At 42.4% G+C, this 19,892-nt stretch overlaps 1 protein-coding gene across 2 annotated transcripts in view; it reads right to left on the reverse strand.

The window, feature by feature from the left end:
- Positions 1 to 1,468: 1,468 nt before the first annotated feature.
- POU2F3 (POU class 2 homeobox 3) overlaps positions 1,469 to 19,892 on the reverse strand; it is a 221,204-nt gene continuing 202,780 nt past the window's right edge. For both annotated transcript variants that reach the window (XM_082273887.1, XM_082273888.1), the window contains exons 6-13: positions 17,397 to 17,482; positions 17,130 to 17,306; positions 15,173 to 15,314; positions 14,907 to 15,043; positions 14,646 to 14,807; positions 11,771 to 11,834; positions 6,675 to 6,807; positions 1,469 to 1,582 (exon numbers count right to left, since the gene is read on the reverse strand). In XM_082273887.1, the coding sequence (XP_082130013.1) occupies positions 1,543 to 1,582; positions 6,675 to 6,807; positions 11,771 to 11,834; positions 14,646 to 14,807; positions 14,907 to 15,043; positions 15,173 to 15,314; positions 17,130 to 17,306; positions 17,397 to 17,482 (941 nt within the window). In that variant the 3' untranslated portion in view covers positions 1,469 to 1,542. The remainder of the gene's footprint in view (positions 1,583 to 6,674; positions 6,808 to 11,770; positions 11,835 to 14,645; positions 14,808 to 14,906; positions 15,044 to 15,172; positions 15,315 to 17,129; positions 17,307 to 17,396; positions 17,483 to 19,892) is intronic.

Below are 19,892 nucleotides of genomic sequence, written 5' to 3' on the forward strand. Positions count from 1 at the left end.
CACCAAAGAACAACCCAAAGTAAGTTCTCCTGCTCCTGATGCTCACAGCTTTACCACATATGTGTATATTATTTGTTGTTTTTGCATCCCAGAAGCAATAGTGCGCATTTTGCTTTTTTTTTCCTATTTTAACACACTGATGCTGATTTAAAAAAAAAAAGTAAAATTAAAAAAAAAAAGTCCTGCCCAAAATATGCTGACCATGACCTTTGACCGTGGCCTTGACATTTAACACTTACTTGACCTAAACACTAACCCTGGCACTAACCTAGATTAAACCTTGATCTAGATATTTTTTCTTTATTTCTTATTTTATTTTTTTATTATTTATTTGTTTTTTTTTATTTTTTACATACACTTTTTTTTTTCTTCTGCAAGGAAAGAGACAGAGAGAGAAACACAGGGGTGGGCTTCAAAGTGATTGATCACTTTGGTAGCCAATCAGAGGATATCACAGCGACCCAGAATCGGGAGTTACAGGTCCCGATCGTTAGTATGAGACCTTGGTCTCCGTGAAATCCTTAGTATGAGACCTTGGTCTCCGTGAAATCCTTAGTATGAGACCTTGGTCTCCGTGAAATCCTTAGTATGAGACCTTGGTCTTTGTGCTTGGGGCACGTTGTGCAGCTCTCTCCCAGCACAAAGGGATATTTGCATATATGCAGCCCACAGAAAAAGCCCAGTGTGGTGGGGCCACATATACAGTTATGTGTTACATTGGTAGGAAGGGGTTAAAGCTAGCCAGCAAAAATAAATGTTTCAGCTACTCAGGCTAAAACCAGAGGTTTTTGTTGTTTTTATTTTCCAATACATGTAGAAGCCATATTACCGTGTCAAGGCACCTCTGAAATTCAGCAAGCGTGGTCCCTAAATAGCAATGCATAGATGGCTTGCTCACCTAGAGGTAGCCCTTTTTCAAAGTTTAAAAATATCATAAAATCTGTAAACTTAAGCTAAATAATAAACAGAGATAATGCATATTAGACTTTTTTTTTTATTTAAGTAGCATTCGCTTTGTACGTCACATCTTCATACTGTATATACATCAACAATGGTAAGTACCATGTGTAAAATATTAGACAAATCTACATCAACATATGCAGCATTTATATAAAAAAAAAAAAAAAAAAAAAAAAAATCTCCTTAGAATTACAATGCAATAGTTAAAGTCACACATCAAGTAAAAATACTAAGAAAAATATTTACACATTTAAATAATTTAGCAGTTAAGATAGTTTCACTTTGGACTTCTGGATCACATCATGTGAATAAGGTTTGGCAGTACTAAGTGAAAAAAAAATATCAACATTTTAAACATGATTAAAATATGTTACATTGATGGCTCTAGCTTGTTAAGAAACACAGTACAGTCTGTGGAATCCTGAGACAAAAAGCCGTTTTAAAAGAAAATTTTTTAAAAGCTTCCCAACATGATCTTCAGATTTCAGTTTGTGGGTCATCTCCATCATTCTGCATTAATTGAAGCACTTTCATTATTTTGGTTAACTTATCTTCTTTTTTATTAAAGACAAAATAAATTCTTCAATGAAGGTATGTTGGAGGATTCCATCGATACCATGGTCTACATAAAGAAAGTCATTAAATTATTACTCGGTAATACAACAGATTCAATTAAAGAGAAATAAATAATTATATGTACCTTCTCCTTATATAACTGAACTGTGTTCTACATGTAATTATAAGGGGTTTCTATATCAACTTGGTTTAGTAATATGTTTTATGTACAGTATCTCACAAAAATGAGTACACCCCTCACCTTTTTGTAAATATTTTATCATATCATTTTTAATGTGACAACACTAAAGAAATGACACTTTGCTACAATGTAAAGTAAAGTAGTGAGTGTACAGCTTGTATAACAGTGTAAATTTTCTGTCCCCTCAAAATAACTCAACACACAGCCATTTATGTGTAAACCACTGGCAACAAAAGTGAGTACACTCCTAAGTTAAAATGTCCAAATTGGGCATAAAGTGTCAATATTTTGTGTGACCACCATTATTTTCCGGCACTGCCTTAACCCTCTTGGGCATGGAGTTCACCAGAGCTTCACAGGTTGCCACTGGAGTCCTCTTCCACTCCTCCATGACGACATCATGTAGCTGGTGGATGTTAAAGAAATTGCACTCCTCCACCTTCCGTTTGAGGATGCCCCACAGATGCTCAATAGTGTTTAGGTCTGGAGACATGCTTGGCCAGTCCATCACCTTTACCCTCAGCTTCTTTAGCAAGGCAGCGGTCATCTTGGAGGTGTTTTTGGGGTCGTTATCATGTTAGAAGACTGCCCTGTGGCCCAGTCTGAAAAGGGAGGGGATCATGCTCTGCTTCAATATGTCACAGTACATGTTGGCATTCATGGTTCCCTCAATGAACTGTAGCTCCCCAGTGCCGGCAGCACTCATGCCGCCCCAGGCCATGAAACTCCCACCACCATGTTTGACTGTAGGCAAGACACACTTGTCTTTGTACTCCTCACCTGGTTGCCGCCATACACCCTTGACACCATCTGAACCAAATAAGCTTATCTTGGTCTCATCAGACCACAGGACATGGTTCCTTTAATTCATGTTCTTAGCCTGCTTGTCTTCAGCAAACTGTTTGCATGCTTTCTTGTGCATCATCTTTAGAGGCTTCCTTCTGGAATAACTGCCATGCAGACCAATTTGATGCAGTGTGCAGCTTATGGTCTAAGCTCTGACAGGCTAACCCCCCTACCCCTTCAACCTCTGCAGCAATGCTAGCAGCACTCATATGCCGCTGAGCACGTGCACTCAACTTCTTTGGTCGACCATGGCGAGGCCTGTTCTGAGTGGACCTGTCCTGTTAAACCACTGTATGGTCTTGGCCACTGTGCTGCAGCTCAGTTTCAGGGTCTTGGCAATCTTCTTATAGCCTAGGCCATCTTTATGTAGAACAACAATTATTTTTTCAGATCCTCAGAGAGTTATTTGCCGTGAGGTGCCATGTTGAACTTCCAGTGACCAGTATGAGAGAGTGAGAGCGAAAATACCAAATTAAACACACCTGCTCCCTATTCACACCTGAGTCCTTTTAACACTAACAAGTCACAGGACACCGGGGAGGGAAACTGGCTAATTGGGCCCAATTTGGACATTTTCACTTAGGGGTATACTCATTTTTCTTGCCAATGGTTTAAACAATAATGGCTGGGTGTTAAGTTATTTTGAGGGGACAGAAAATGTACACTGTTATACAAGCTGTACACTCACTACTTTACATTGTAGCAAAGTGTAATTTCTTCAGTGTTCACATGAAAAGATATAAAAAAATATTTACAAAAATGTGAGGGGTTACTCACTTTTGTGAGATACTGTATATATTAATATACAGTCAGGTCCATAAATATTAGGACATTGACACAATTCTAATCATTTTGGCTCTATACACCACCACAATGGATTTGAAATAAAACAAACAAGATGTGCTTTAACTGCAAACTTCCAGCTTTAATTTGAGGGTATTTACATCCAAATCCGGTGAAAGGTATAGGAATTACAACAGTTTGTATATATGCCTCCCACTTTTTAAGGGAACAAAAGTAATGGGACAATTGGCTGCTCAACTGTTCCATGTCCAGGTGTGTCTTATTCCCTCATTATCCCATTTACAAAGAGCAGATAAAAGGTCCAGAGTTAATTTCAAGTGTGCTATTTGCATTTGGAATCTGTTGCTGTCAACTCTCAATATGAGATCCAAAGAGCTGTCACTATCAGTGAAGCAAGCCATCATTAGGCTGAAAAAACAAAACAAACCCATCAGAGAGATCGCAAAAACATTAGGTGTGGCCAAATCAACTGTTTGGAACATCCTTAAAAAGAAAGAACGCACCGGTGAGCTTAGCAACACCAAAACACCCGAAAGACCATGGAAAGCAACTGTGGTGGAAGACCAAAGAATTCTTTCCCTGGTGAAGAAAACACCTTTCACAACAGTTGGCCAGATCAAGAACACTCTCCAGGAGGTAGATATATGTGTGCCAAAGTCAACAATCAAGAGAAGACTTCACCAGAGTGAATACAGAGGGTTCACCACAAGATGTAAACCATGGGTGAGCCTCAAAAACAGGAAGGCCAGATTAGAGTTTGCCAAACAGCCAGCTAAAAAAGCCTTCACAGTTCTGGAACAACATCCTATGGACAGATGAGACCAAGATCAACTTGTACCAGAGTGATGGGAAGAGAAGAGTATTGAGAAGGAAAGGAACTGCTCATGATCCAAAGCATACCACCTCATCAGTGAAGCATGGTGGTGGTAGTGTCATGGCGTGGGCATGTATGGCTGCCAATGGAACTGGTTCTCTTGTATTTATTGATTGATGATGTGACTGCTGACAAAAACAGCAGGATTAATTCTGAAGTGTTTTGGGCAATATTATCTGCTCATATTCAGCCAAATGCTTCAGAACTCATTGGACGGCGCTTCACAGTGCAGATGGACAATGACCCGAAGCATACTGCGAAAGCAACCAAAGAGTTTAAGGGAAAGAAGTGGAATTTTATGCAATGGCCAAGTCAATCACCTGACCTAAATCCGATTGAGCATGCATTTCACTTCCTGAAGACAAAACTGAAGGGAAAATGCCCCAAGAACAAGCAGGAACTGAAGACAGTTGCAGTAGAGGCCTGGCAAAGCATCACCAGGGATGAAACCCAGCGTCTGGTGATGTCTATGCATTCCAGACTTCAGACTGATTTGCAACCAAGTATTAAAAAGTGAAAGTTTGATTTATGATTGTTAATCTGTCCCATTACTTTTGGTCCCTTAAAAAGTGGGAGGCACATATACAAACTGTTGTAATTCCTACACCGTTCACCTGATTTGGATGTAAATACCCTCAAATTAAAGCTGAAAGTCTTCAGTTAAAGCACATCTTGTTTGTTTCTTTTCAAATTCATTGTGGTGGTGTATTAGAATTGTGTCGATGTCCCAATATTTATGGACTTGACTGTATTTTATAATATGTTATTAACGCAGGCTCAACACAAGGGCACATAGAAAACAATTGTTTGGTTTAGGCCAGAAATAAGAATATTCAGGGAGGGATCCTCAAAAAAAAAAAAAAAGATATTCCACCCCCCTGAAAAAAAAAAATCGAATTCTGTTAAAGGGGGTGCAAAAGGAAAATTATATGAAGTTGCTAGGGTTAAGTTCCATCCTAAAGTGTAACTAAACTCACATTGAATCCAGCAATGCAGAGTCCCAGGACTCCCCGCTGGCCGCTGACATATTTCGGAGGCCAGATTCTGGGTCTCAATTGCTAGCCCACCCCTCCTGACAAAGTCGATTGAGTGACGCAACTCGTATGGGGGGCAGAGCCTGGGTACACACGCCACATCTAGTATCCGGTATCCGTTTAAGCCTGTCAAGGCCGCACTGCAAAGTGTTTTTATTTACAGTTTTTTACCTAATAAAATACTATTCAGAGAGCACTAGGAGCCCTTTCTTTTTATACCTTCACATATAAATGGTCTGAAAGGAGGAGGAGGAGGAGGTGATCCTGACATATCCTTAGCACCATTGTAGTGCAAACAGCTTATCTGGCTCATTGAAACATAAGGGTCAGCTGCTATTGAGCACTTAATCAGCACACGGAGGCACTTGTGTGTGAATTGGAGCACCAGCACTTTATATTGTATCTGCATGGCACAAAAGGAAAATATTATTTATTTTTCACTATGGACTTGGTACACCAATAATAATTTTGTTTTTTATATATTGGTTTTATGGTGCACATTTTTATAGTATTTTGTCTTATGATTGTTTGTGATACAATCGCTGTCACATATTATATATTTATTTATTTAATCACTTGTTAGGCTCCATTCACACCTGGGCGTTTTTGTTTCAGGTGTTTTTCAGGCGTTTTATTCAGGCGTTTTTATGGGCGTTTTTGCAGGCGTTTTACAGGCGTTTTACAGGCGTTTTTTGTGCAGGCGTTTTTAGATTGACTAGAGACCAATGGAAAACGCCTGTAATCTGCCCAAAAAGAAGCTCATGTACTTTTTTGAGCGTTGGGCGTTTTGCTTCAGCCGTTAAAACGCTCAGATGTGCACAGGGGCTATTTAAATGAATGGGGTTTTACTTTTGGGCGTTTTGGAAACTTTTCTTTTGAGTGTTTTTGGAACGGAAAACACCCAGGTGTGAATGGAGCCTTACACTTGCTTATTGTCACTACACTGTGTAGTTTCCTTTGGCGCTGCATTTTTTTGATTATTCATTTGATGCCTGTGGTTTATGGACAACACTGAATGCATGCTGCCATTGGGGTCTGATTAATTTATTAGTAATTTTTTTTTGGATTGCGCTGATTTTACTCACAATTTTTACAGTTCAATTGCCAGCCAGGGTCCTGCCACTCCTGCGAATGCGCGGGAGTGCAGTCAGCTTCGGCATTATCAAATTTCAACAGTGAGCTGGGCATTTCTCTTCCGCATTATAAATCAGTTTTTAAGTTAAAGTTCAAATTTAGTTTCTCCATAGAACTCAGCTTTTAATTGCTTATTATACTCCCAAAGAAGGTACGCTTACAATTTATTATACATACAAGACAAGACAAATCTGTCTATGCCAAATAAAATGTACCACTGTAAGTCTGACTGTATATATGTCATAGGCAAAAAAAAGAACCTCACCCAGTTGAGCTGTAGCTGGAGGTATTCACATTGGGTTTTGAACTGTTTAGAGAGATTCCAGGACTACATGAATGAAGCCCCGAACTTGGCGAGGATGGTCTGCTGGAACTCCCAGGAGAACAAGATGAAGTTACTGTAATACAAGAACCCATTAAACATTGTAAGTGCACATATTGAGAATTCATCTATACCCTTTAATAGCTCCCCCTGATTCCAAGACTCAATTAGAGACGCAATTAGGTAAATACACCAAAATGTCTACCCATTCTAGAACTGCAACCCGGGGTCAAGTCCAGAAGTGGGTAATCTCCCAATGCCGGGTTGTCTGCTGATGCCGGGTCATCTGCTGATGCCGGGTCGAGAGCCAGGAGAGTGGTCAGCCAAGCCAGGTCATACACAGAGGAACACGGAGAACAGAAGACTTCTAGCAGAGATGCACCTTGGAGCACAAATACAAGGGCAAGTACTGCAACCCATCAGGTAATAGATATAGTCAGGTGTGCAGCATCATCACTGGGTGATGCCCAGGCAGCAGACAAGTGATGATCCAATCAGAATCTTTAAGAGGCAGCAGTCTGCACATGTCCAATATGGCTGCCGACAGGAAGGCAGAGCAGTGTTGTGTCACAGAGAGAGAGAGATCTTGTGTTCCTAATCAGGAACACAGATGTCTCTCTTCCTCCAGTTAGTCCATCCCCTACGCAGTAAGAAAGCACACCCAGGGAACACAGTTAACTCTTTGATTGCCCCCGATGTTAACCCCTTGTCTGCCAGTGTCATTTATACATTGACAGTTCATTTTTTTTTACCACTGATTACTGTAATGGTGTCCCTGGTCCCCAAAAAGTGTCACCAAGTGTCAGATTTGTCCTCCGCAATGTCATAGTCCCGCTAAAAATTGGTGCCATTACTAGTAAAAACTAGTAAAAAGTTTGTAAATCTATCCCATAGTTTGTAGACACTATAACTTGCGCAAAGCAATCAATATACGCTCTCTGCTCACCAAAGCCCCCCTTACATCAGAGGCCCCCTTACATCAGAGGAGTAACCTTGAGATGCGGGAAGTTCCACAGTAAAATCCATGGCCAGATAAGACTAGGGACGCTCCCCATTGGGAATGGGATGCAGTAGGCCCAAGGGAAGGTGCTGAGGAGATTTGTTCTGGGCACAGACCGAACAAGCAGCCACATACACAGCATAATCAGTGTGGAGAGATGGCCACCAGAACTGACAGGAAACAGCCCATGACATCTGATTCTTACCAGAATGACCGACATTCTTGGAATTGTGGTACGTGCGTAACAGTCTGAAGCACAACCCCTCAGGTATAAAACATTTGCCAGCAGGTCTCTCAGTGGGAGCAACAGGTTGGGCAGCCAAGATATGTTCCCCAAGAGGAGAGATTAAGTTGGTGTGGATGGCAGCCAGGATATGATCTGAAGAAATGACCGGTGTCAGCGCGGAGTCCTCCCTGGACAACTCAGAATACTGGTGAGACAAGGCATCTGCCTTAACATTCTTGGACCCGGGCAAATAGGAGACCACAACAAGACAAGAATAAGGCACATCTGGCCTGACGGAGTGTGAGCCTCTTGGCCTCTGAGAGATGCGTCAGAGTCTTATGATCAGTGAGAATGAGAACTAGAACCATAGAACCTTTGAACAAGTGTCTCCCCTGTTTGAGAGCCAGGACAGGATAATGGCCAAGAGCTCTTTGTCTCCAATCTCGTAATTGCATTCAGCTGGAGACAGCTTTTTGGAGTAGAACCCACAAGAAAGTAAGGGTCCATCAGGTGTCCTATACTGGGACAGGAGGGCGCCTACACCCCTCTCAGACGCATTCACTTCTAGGACAAAGGGCAAACCAGGATTGGGATGAGACAGAATGGGAGCCGAAGCAAAAGCAGACTTAAGGGCCTTGAAAGCTTGGATGGCAGTAGACGTCCAATTGTGGGAATAGCTGCCCTTGTTGGTCAGATCTGAGATAGGTTTGGCCAAAGAGGAAAAGTTCCTGATCCATTTCCAATAGTAGTTGGCAAACCCAAGAAAGCGCTGAATGGAACGGAGACCACTGGGACGAGGCCATTGTAGAGCTTCGAAACCTTTTAAGGGTCCATGGAGAACCCTTTAGCAGAAATGATGTAGCCCAAGATGGCAACCTGAGACAGGTGGAATTCACACTTCTCAAGCTTACGGAAAAGCTCATTCTCACGTAACCATTGCAGCACCCGTCTGACATCCAAGTAGTGTGATTCAGTTGAGTCAGAGTAAATCAAGATGTCTTCCAAATAGACTACCACACATTGCTGCAACATATTACGAAAGACATCACTGATGAACTCCTGGAAGACAGCTTGCGCATTGCACAAGCCAAAGGGCATTATAGGGTATGCATTCGTGACCATGATGTGATTGAGACCCCTATAATCAATCCAAGGTCTCAACTCACCCCCCTTTTTCTTTACAAAGAAAAAAACGGCACCCGCTGGAGAAGTTGACTTGCGAATGTGCCCCCGGGCAAGCGCATTCGCACCGTACTCCTCCATGGCCTTATTCTCCGCAACTGAGAGAGGATAAACCCTGCCACGAGGGGGAATGGCACCAGGTTGCAATTCTATGGCACAATCGTATGGACGATGAGGAGGAAGAGTACCAGCACACATCTTATCAAATATATCTTGATTCTCACAATATTCAGTAGGCAACACTGAATCCGAGGAGGTACAAAGTACCTAAACAAGCCCAAGGATACAAACAATGCCACACTGTGGAGACCAAGAGAGGATTTCGACTGACTGCCAATCAAAGGTCGGATTGTGTTTCTGAAGCCAAGGGTACCTCAAAACAACGGAGTAGTGTGGGGCCGAAATAACCTGGAAACAGGTCGACTCCCTGTGATCAGCCCCTGTCGCCATATCAACCGGGTAACCTGTGCTGGTTGCAGGGGTGTGCCATCAATCACCTTGACAATTAGTGGAGAAACATGAGGCTGGAAGGGTATGGAATTCGCAGTAGCAAATGTACTGTCAATAAAATAACTGCCAGCACCGGAGTCTACAAACCCCCAAGTAACCACCAAACACGCTGCCCAGGAGAGGACAACTGTGATTAGCGGTTTATCTTTACAGGAAACTGGGGACGAGAAAAATCCACCTAGGTTCTGCCCCCAACAGGACATTAGGTGCTAGCATTTCCCAGACGGGTCAGACAAGATTTCAGGAAATGCCCACCAAGACCGCATTACAGGCACCGGCCCTCCCTCCTCCTAAAGGCCCACTCAACCTCGGAAAGGCGAGTGAACCCCAGCTGCATGGGTTCACAGCCAGACGCACCATCCCCAGGAGGCGTGGAATGTGAGGGAGGAATGGGTGGGAAAGAAAATGTAGGAGCCAATCTGGTAGAAGAATTCCGCAGGCGCTCCTTAAACGATAGTCTCTCCCTGAACCTGGTATCGATCAAAATCAGGAAGGAAATGAGAGTCTCGAGCTCGTCATGGAGATCCTTGGCCGCAATCTTGTCCTTCAATGCATCGGAGAAACCAGGGGAGAAGACAGCCACCAGGGCCTCATTATTCCAGCCCACCTCTGCTGCCAGGGTACGAAATTGGATGGCATACTCGGCAACGGTTCGTATACCCTGTTGAATGGATAGGAGCAGCTTAGCAGCAGAGGCAAAGCAAGCAGGCACATCGAACACCCTACAAAAGGAGGCAACAAAACTCGGTTAATTGAGTATCACAGGATTACCCTTCTCCCATAAGGGATTCGCCCATGCCGAAGCAATGAGATTAGGAAGCCCACCTTGTACCTGTCAGAAGGAATCGCCTGAGGAACCATCTCATTATAAATGCCCACTTGGTTTAGGAAGCAATGACACAGACTCGGTTCACCTCCATAGTGCTGCGGGAGGGGGGCTGAACCAGTCATCCTTCTGGTAACAGTGGCTCCAGCTGCAACTGAAGGAGCGGGAACAGGAGCAGCAGGAGGTGCAACAACAGGAGGAATCACTGGCCTTGCAGCACCAGGAGTGTTGTGCGCTGTGCGTGCAAGCAACATCTGCAACGCCTAAGCGAACTGACCCAAAAGGTGATCTTGTTAATCGAGCCTGGTAACCAGCATGGGGAGCATAGGAGCACTTGCATCGTCAGGATTCATGGCCCTTGTGTACTGTCAGGGTGCCAGGAAACCCGACCACACAGGGATGCAGGTAAAATAAAGCAGTTTATTGGAGCAAAAAACAATAAACACACAGCAAGAGTGAGGAAGTGGGAGCAGGAACAAGCCGGGGTCAGGTCCAGAAGCGGGTAGTCTGCCGATGCCGGGTGGAGAGCCAGGAGAGTTTTCAGCCAAGCCAAGTCATACACAGAGGAACAGAAGACTGCTAGCAGAGATGCACTTTGGAGCACCAAAGGTGCAGGGAAAAGTAATGCAATTGCAGCCCATAATAGCATTAGCAGTATCGGTGCATGTAAAAGGTTTTATGCTGCTATTGACAAAAATAAACATTTTCACTCCTGTAAATAAAAAAAAAACAACGCACGCAAATCCATAAATAATATTTATTTACTGTTTCAGATATCAAACATGTAAATTAAGTACCTATTGGATTTTAAAACTTGAAATATTCTGCATGGTTTGTTAAAGTGTAACAAGAGCCAAAACATTTTTTTTTTATAGTTTTAGAGAGAGTAAAGAGGAAGTGGAACACCTGTCAGATTTTATGGTTGTTTGTGCCCCCATTAAGGACATTCATCCTCTCCTGTTTACCGTTATCATTGAAATTAAAAGTAAAAGAAAATCCCAAATTTAAGTTAACATCAGAACACTAAAATTAATAGGGACACTAGTTCTGGTGACACACTGGGACTCCCTCACTTTGGAGGGATTTTCTCTCATTTCCTGTTTTGGCTATGGGACAGGAAGTGAAGGAACATCTCCCCAATGGGACATAGATGGCAAAAAAATAAAAACCCCAACAGGGGTTATAACCCTCCTTTACGCTATCTAAAATGAAAAAATAAAAAAAGTAGTTACACTTTAATAGGCTCGATATCTGCAGTGTATGTGTTAATTTTGCCTCTGCTAATGTTATCTTACCTGTGCTGGTCATTGTGCTGTGCGGAGCGATAGCTAAGGACCCCAAAGAACCAGACGTTGATACCTGACACAGAAAAACAACATCATTATGGCAACAGCACACTATACAGAGTGTGTGTGTGTGTGTGTGTGTGTGTATATATATATATATATATATATATATATATATATATACAGTATATATATATATATATATATATATATATATATATATATATATATATCATTTTCATCCAGCATGTACAAAACATCTCCTATGTTGTGTTCTATTTTTTATTCACCCGAGTTCTACAATTACCCTCTCCCACCTGACTTTATGGGCAGTATTAGTAATACATATTATTATCTACTGATCGCAATGCCATGTTGTAGCATTGATGTGCTCATTATTGATATGTGAAGACAGCCTCTTGCTTCCTAGGTACGTTTTTAGCATGGTATAGTTTGATTGATAGATGAATTATTTTTACTGTACTACTTATACACATCAATTTTCTTGTCAAAATTTTCAATTTACAAACAAATATTGACTACTGTTATGGAATCAGCATCTAATAGCATGAAATAAATATTTAACTATTGAAAGGCACTATTTTCATAAATCTGCATTTTCAGAGGCGTAACTAGAACCTTCAGGGCCCTGGTGCAAGAATCCAGGCAGGGCTCCCCCTGACTCCCCTCTTCCGTCCAAGCCCAGGGCCCTTCTCATTGATCCTGGGGCCCTTTACTCCCATTGCGGGGCCCTTTATTACAGTCCCACAGCAGGCCCCTTTCCTGCCGTCATGGGTAGAGTTATCACCTTTTCTTCAAGTCAAACCCAAACACTTCAGCGGCGTACAGCAATTTTAAATTTTTTTGAAGTACACACTTTTTATATATTTTGATATATATAAAATGAAAACTCAGGATGTACTTGGCCAAAAACCAAAATTTAAACAGATAGTTTTCTTTTTTAAATTTTGTTATGTGGCTGGCGTTTTTGCATTGAAGTCAACGGGACGCAATTTTGCATTGAAGTCAACAGCACACGATTTTGCATTGAAGTCAATAGGACACAGCATGCCATTATTGACACTTTTTTTTTTTTTATCGGCAACACGCCGATAACCCTATTTTTAACCGATAATTTTCAGCGACCGACATATCGGTGCATCCCCAATATTCTGGGATTAAATAACATGTCTAATCATATGGATTTAGTCACAAGAGTCCCCCCTTACTTTAGAGTCCGCAGAGTTCCTCTTTTCATCTGAATCTGCAGTGTTCCCCTTTACATCTGAATCTGCAGTTTCCCTTTACATCTGAATCCTCAGAGTTTCTCTTTACATCTGAATCGTCAGAATTTCCCTTTACATATGAATTCACAGAGTTTCCCCTTACATCTGAATCCACAAAGTTTCCCCTTACATCTGAAGTTGCAGAGTTCCCTTACACTGTAAGGGGCCACTCTGCAGACTCAAATGTAAGGGAGAACTCTGGGGACTCTAATTAAAGGGGGAACACTGAGAACTCTGATGTAAGGAGGGAACTCTGATGTAAGAAGGAATGTTGCAGACTCTGGTGTAAAGGGGAACTGTGATATAAGGGGATCTCTGGTAACCAGAGACCCCTCTTACATGAGAGTTCCCAGCATTCCCCTTTAACCTCTTATGGACCGCCCCATGTACTTTTAATGCGACAGAGCGGCCCTTAAGCACAAAATCATGTACTTGTACGTGATTCTCATTGTGGGCTCTGGGGCTTGCGAGCACGCCGCCGGAGCCATTTTCTCCCTGTGATTGGACACAGCGGGAGCCAATCAGGGGGCCAGAGGCTGCGATGGGATCCGCTGATCGATAGGAGAGACCTATTGGCGGTCTGCATATGTAAACAAGGCAGACCAGTGTTCTGTCACAGAGGGAGAGAGAGATCTTGTGTTCCTAATCAGGAACAGAGATGTCTCTCTTCTTCCAGTTAGTCCATCCCCTACGCAGTACGAAAGCACACCCAGGGAACACAGTTAACCCTTTGATTGCCCCTGATGTTGACCCCTTGCCTGCCAGTGTCATTTATACATTGACAGTTCATTTTTTTGTACCACTGATTGCTGTAATGTCCCTGGTCCCCAAAAAGTGTCACTTAGTGTCAGATTTGTCCACACCAATGTCATAGTCCCGCTAAAAATTGGTTCCATTACTAGTAAAAACTAGTAAAAAGTTTGTAAATCTATCCCATAGTTTGTAGACACTATAACTTGCGCAAAGCAATCAATATATGCTCTCTGCTCACCAAAGCTCCCCTTACATCAGAGTCCACAGAGCACCCCTTATATCAGCGTTCCCCTTACATTAGAGTACTCACTGGGAGGCAGGAGAGAGAAGGGAAGGAGGGGGGGGGGGGGGAGACTGCACTCACAGTGAATGGATGGAGAGGCATTGGCTATCGGCACCTTTCCCTTTCTGGCTGCTGGGCTTCAAGCTTCCTGCCCAGGCATCCACATATGTACGTGGGCGTAAGTGCTAGTGTGCATGTGGCTAAGCTGTATTAAGCTGTGTCAAGCTGTTTTTGCATTCCCATTGATTTATATGGAAAGAAAGGCAGTTCTGAGGCCAGCAAAACCCTGTGTAAACAATCTCTTAATTTGATGACAATTTCTTCCAAAAGAAAAATTCAGAATTGCAATTTATCATAATTGTTTGTATTTGTTCATGCTTAGTCTTACAGTGTTCATTTAGTTGATTTCCTTATATTTCTTCTTCTTTTTTTTTTCTTTTTTTTTTACTGAAGATGTAGGTTTTAATAGCAAGAACAAGACTAGACCTAAAATAGCCAACTTTGAATGCTACGGTTTAGTAAATATAGTAGGTTCCCTATTCTAGAGAGTTTTAGGTCTTACCATTCTTGAATTATAGATAGGAGACTTCAGAGGCAAGTTAATTGGACAGTTAATTCTTTTTTCCTTCTGGCGACGATTGCAGAACCAAACTCGTACCACTTCCTTCTCCATAGCCAACTGTTCAGCTATCATGCTGATTTCCTCTGAACTTGGTTTTGGGTTCTAGAAGAGGAAATGTACAATGTCTGTATAGGTAACTGACAGTAATTGTGCAGAGAGTAGTAGTAGAAAATAATAAGAGCCTCATATAATATTACTTACATCTTGAAACCGTTTCTCCAAAGTCAGGCGTATGTTAGTCTCTATACTTGTCCTTTTTTTCCTTTTCCGCCCAAACATCTCACTTAATTGTGGATATGTGCTGTTTTGTGTCATAGCGGAATCAGATGGGGCAGATTCTAAAAGGCCAAAAAAAAGATGACTATATCTGTCCCTATTTGGCATCTGTCCTTTTCAAACATAAGATTTATCTTACATAATGACGTAGTGCGCATCATTTCATTCGTACATAATCATATCAGTATTACCTGCATCACTTAGCCATTTCTCCAAAAGAGGTTTCAGCTTACACATGTTTTTAAAACTCAGGTTTAGAGCTTCAAATCGAGATATTGTCGTTTGGCTAAAATCATTTCCATACAACTTCCCCATAGCCAGGCCAACATCACCCTGTTACCAAATAAATACATTTATACGTACAGTGTGTTAATATTTGTAATACATAAACTCATAATTACACATTCTCTAATCTGCGGTCCAGCTATTGGTTACATCGTGATATCTAATGAATGAGTTCTATCATTAAAATACATATTGTCAATGAGGATTCTTTTTGTGTCATACTAAGCTGCTGATTTTTGGCAGTTCCAGATCACCTAACCTGTATATAATACAATGAGGTGTTCCTAAAATCTGAACTATCATGTTTTCATAATTTAGCAAAGTTTTGGAGCCATACACCAAAGCCAGGTCAAGGGGGAAGGGGCAGAAGGAACACGTGCCCTGGGCTCAATGTTTTATTGTAGAGGGTGGGAGAGCGTGCTGGATGGTTGAGTCCATTGCATTTTGCCCCTATCTCACTGAGAGGAGTGTCAGAAGGAGCAGGGGCCTTAATAGCTGCTGGAGGAGAATTCTGCTCACTTCTTCCTACAATAGCAGCTCAGTGTGGGCATAAGAGAGGCGGGTGCTCACTAAGAACTCTCCTCCTTCTGAGTACAGGCACCTCACTCACTGTGACACCCCTGGCCTGCTCCCTTTATCGGCCTGCCCACTTTCACTGGCACAGCATTTGAACCTGGCCAGTAGAGAAGACTGCTGTCCCTCCAGATTAGACCAGGGAACTGCCAGCCAGTTAAGCACTCTTAAGAACCAGTGGCAGGCAGCACTGAGATAATGCTGTAGGGAAGTCGTCTAGGCTTTGCATTGGACCCACAGAGAAAGCTAATTGAGGAAGACAGTCTAGAAAATTACTTGTTTATTGAACATTCTGTAGGGCAACCTGCCTACATGCTCTGATCTCCTCCAAAAGAACTTAGCAGAGACATGTCAATGCAAAGTCCATTTAAGACTCTGCCTGAAAACTGATCCCCTTCTTTAGGAGAGACTATGTACCTGGACCATGTGACAGGGATACAGTGAGTATCCCTTCTGGACAAGAGTAACATTTTTCTTTCAACGTGTGATTATTATTGTGTAGCTGAAATATTGCAGTCAAGCAATGTTGGAGACATGAATTGGAGCATAGTCAGGCAGACAGGCCCCCCACTTTGATTTCCTCAATGCAATGCTTGGTGCCTATATGGAATATTTAGAGGCCTAGTTATTGCCACATGGGATGCCAGGGCACGAGGTGTTGGGAGGTGGTTTATACGCATTACCTTCTGAAAGCCGCAGTGGCTCAGAAAGGTTAAAGATCACTAACTTTTCACTCTGGATGGAAAACTGCTTCTAATTAATGAGGTTCAAAATCAAATGGACTTTGCTTACTGGCTGCTACTATTGATTATGTAATATCTGTTTATTTACATAAATGTGTCTGAGCACAGATATGCTTTTTTTTTTTTTTTTATGTAGTTAATGTTGCCTTATGATGTCTACTCCTTGGTGCCAATGTTGCTTTATACTTTTTTTTTTTTTTTTTTATAACTGTGGGCCTGCTTTAAATGTGTTCACTGGGGTACAGCTAAGATCTGTAGATCCATACAATGTATATTTAGCTTAGGCTTTCTTACAAGAAAAAAAAAACTGTATTTGCAGTCAACAAATATAAGTGTGCATTATAACCACACTATATACAATAAGCACAGGCTCTGAGTTGGCTCTAAAACATTGCACAGTAGTAAAATTTCAAGAAATCATTGTGTGTTTGCCATGCAGAATAAAAAGATTTGCAGATTTAATATTCATGCACAGTATTTTTTATCCTGTAACCTATACATAATTCCACTAACACATTGTAAGCAACAGGAAGAAGTATAGCCTTACCTGTGTAAAGCCTAGTTTTATTCGCCTCTGCTTGAATGTTTTAGCAAACTTTTCCAGTTCTTCTAAATCACTGGGTTCATCTGGAGCAACAGATATGTGTTTTGGAGGATGCAAGTGCTGTCCTAATTCTAAATGCGGTTCTACAGAAGACCCTGAAAGGCTGGGCCGTCCAACTGCCTATGTCAAAAGTACAAATTGATTAATGATATTTATCAATTTTTTTAAAATCTAGAAATGTAACTAATCCATGCAAGAATGGTGCCATACCTGGTTAACTAGGCCCATTCCAGCTTGAGACTGCAATGTACCGCCTTGTTGATGAGGCAAAGCAATAAGATTTTGTTGAAGAAGACCTAAAATTAGAACAGAAAATCTTACCTTAGTACACCATAAATAAAGTTGTTCTAAATTCAAACCCTTTTTTTTTTTCTTTTTTTCCCTTATGCATTCTCTGTATTAAGATAAAAATCTCTCCACAACTTACTCTCCACCCCATCTACAAACACTCACCTGACTCCTTTCACAATCCAACATTGCCCCCGCTGCAACACCGTTCTTCCCTCTTCCTGGTCTCACAGGAGACACAGACAGCAGCGGGAGTCATAGTAAATCACATAGTAAATCACACCTCTGTGAGAAGTGAGGGGTGGAGCTTATCAGCACTATGTGTGTGTCTATAGACACTCATAGCCTGGATCAGAAACTTTCCCGAACGGGTGCCTCTTCAGCACACAGCTTGCTAAGGGGGCATCTACAGAAGGGAGGAGAGCGCAGGCAGAGCAATCCTGAAGAGGAGGTAGGGACCGTTTTGTGCCATACCATTGCACAGAGTAGGTAAGTATAACATCTTTTTATTTCAATGAAAAAAAAAAAGACTTAACAATCACTTTAAGCGCCAGTTCACACTACCGCGACGCTACTTCGGGTGGCGACCTCCGAGGTCGCGGTGCGAGCAGCGCGCCGCGACCTCGGAGCGGCCGCCACAGACTTCATAACATTGAAGTCTATGGCGGTCGCCTCCTGGTCGCCCCAAAGAAGCTCCGGACCCTTTTTCTAGGTCGGAGCGACTTGTGTCGCTCCTATTAGAACGGGTCCGTAGCTTCCCTATTGGAGGCGACCTGCGGCGACCTGTGAGGCGACCAGGTCGCCTCACAGGTCGCCCTAGTGTGAACCGGCACTAAAGTGTATGTCAGGGCAAAGTCAAAAAACAAAACAAAAAAACAAACAAACACAAACACACACAGTACAGCTCTACATCTCTGCAATACATACAGTAGAGGAAATAGTTTTCCCTCTATAGTTTTTTCTTTCTACATTGGAACACCTTTGCAGCAGGCAACCCTGCATTGTCCTAACTATTTAGTGCTGTCACTGAATGCAAAGACTTGGAGTTTAATTAGGGTCATTAAAATAAATGTAATACAATTGTTGTGATTGAAATGAAAACAAACCTTCCCTTGGAGTATTTTTATTATGTGCATTACCTCTACCATCAGGCTCGGTTTCCACTAGTGCGACTTGCGGTGCGACTTGACACATGTCAAGTCGCACAGCAAGTCAAAACCCATTGTTTTCAATGGGGCACGTTTCCACTGCCGCGGCTTCAGTTGCCGCGACCTCAAAAGTAAATCGTGCACTACTTTTGAGCGCGACTTCCCTCTATATATGAGGGACAAGTCTAACTGAAGCCGCGGTTTACTTTTGCTACGAAGTCGTGCTAGAAGTAGCACGACTTCGTAGCCGCACTAGTGGAAACCTAGCCTCATGCACCATCCCCATCAGTCCCTGGTCCAAAAATAACTTGCATCCAATTTTAGGCCAAAACTCATACATATGTTTGCAGCATGTCTGATGTTTGGGTGGAGACAAGTTATAGTGATTGTTCATAGTTATAAGTATATATAGTATATAATATGCTTATAAGTTATAAAAATGGCTTTTGTTTAACTATTATTACATTAACTAACTTTCATTATAACAATCTCTTGTCATTAATATACTATGCAGAAAGCAGATACCTATGATCCAACGCAGAGGCGTAACTAGAACCTTCAGGGCCCTGATGCAAGAAACCATGAAGGGCCCCCCAGACCCCTGGCCGGGGCCCTTACCTTCAAGCCCAGGGCTCTTCCCACTAATCCTGGGGCTCTTTACACTCGTTGCATGGCCTTTTATTACGGTCCCGCAGCAGGATTCTTTCACAGGTTCTGCAGTGGGCCCCCTTCCTGCAATCTTGTGGGCCCCCTTCCTGCAATCTTGGGGCCTCCCCACAGTGGTGCAATGCCAGGGTCCGGTCGCAAGTGTGACCTTTGCGATCCTGGAAGTTCACCCACTGGTTTGCTACCGGGCCCCCTGGAGCAATGGGCCCGGTAGCGATTGCAACCCCTGCATCCCCTGTAGTTACGCCCCTGATCCAACGCAAACATACAGTATTCACAAATAAATTACCTCCAATAAAAAAAAATCTATGCATGCCTCTTTCTTTTGTGCAGGTGTTTTTAGGTCCCTAAAAAACAAAAACTTCACAGGCTCCTGAGGAAATCTGTAGTGATAAAGCGCAAAGGGTGGAGCCAGTGATGTCATCATGTTTGGGAGGAATGCACTGAACTCTTGAAAGAATGGAAGAGTGAGCAGACTGTGCCCTTTCATGCTGGTGCTGGATGAATCATTCCATATTGTATGTGTGATTTCAATTTGTTTTACATGTAATAAAAAGATTTCACGCAATAAGGGCTGATTCACACCACATGCAGTGCAGTGCTT

This window comes from Pelophylax lessonae (assembly GCF_965119305.1).
Source record: "Pelophylax lessonae genome assembly, chromosome: 12".
Taxonomy (NCBI): Eukaryota; Metazoa; Chordata; class Amphibia; order Anura; family Ranidae; genus Pelophylax; species Pelophylax lessonae.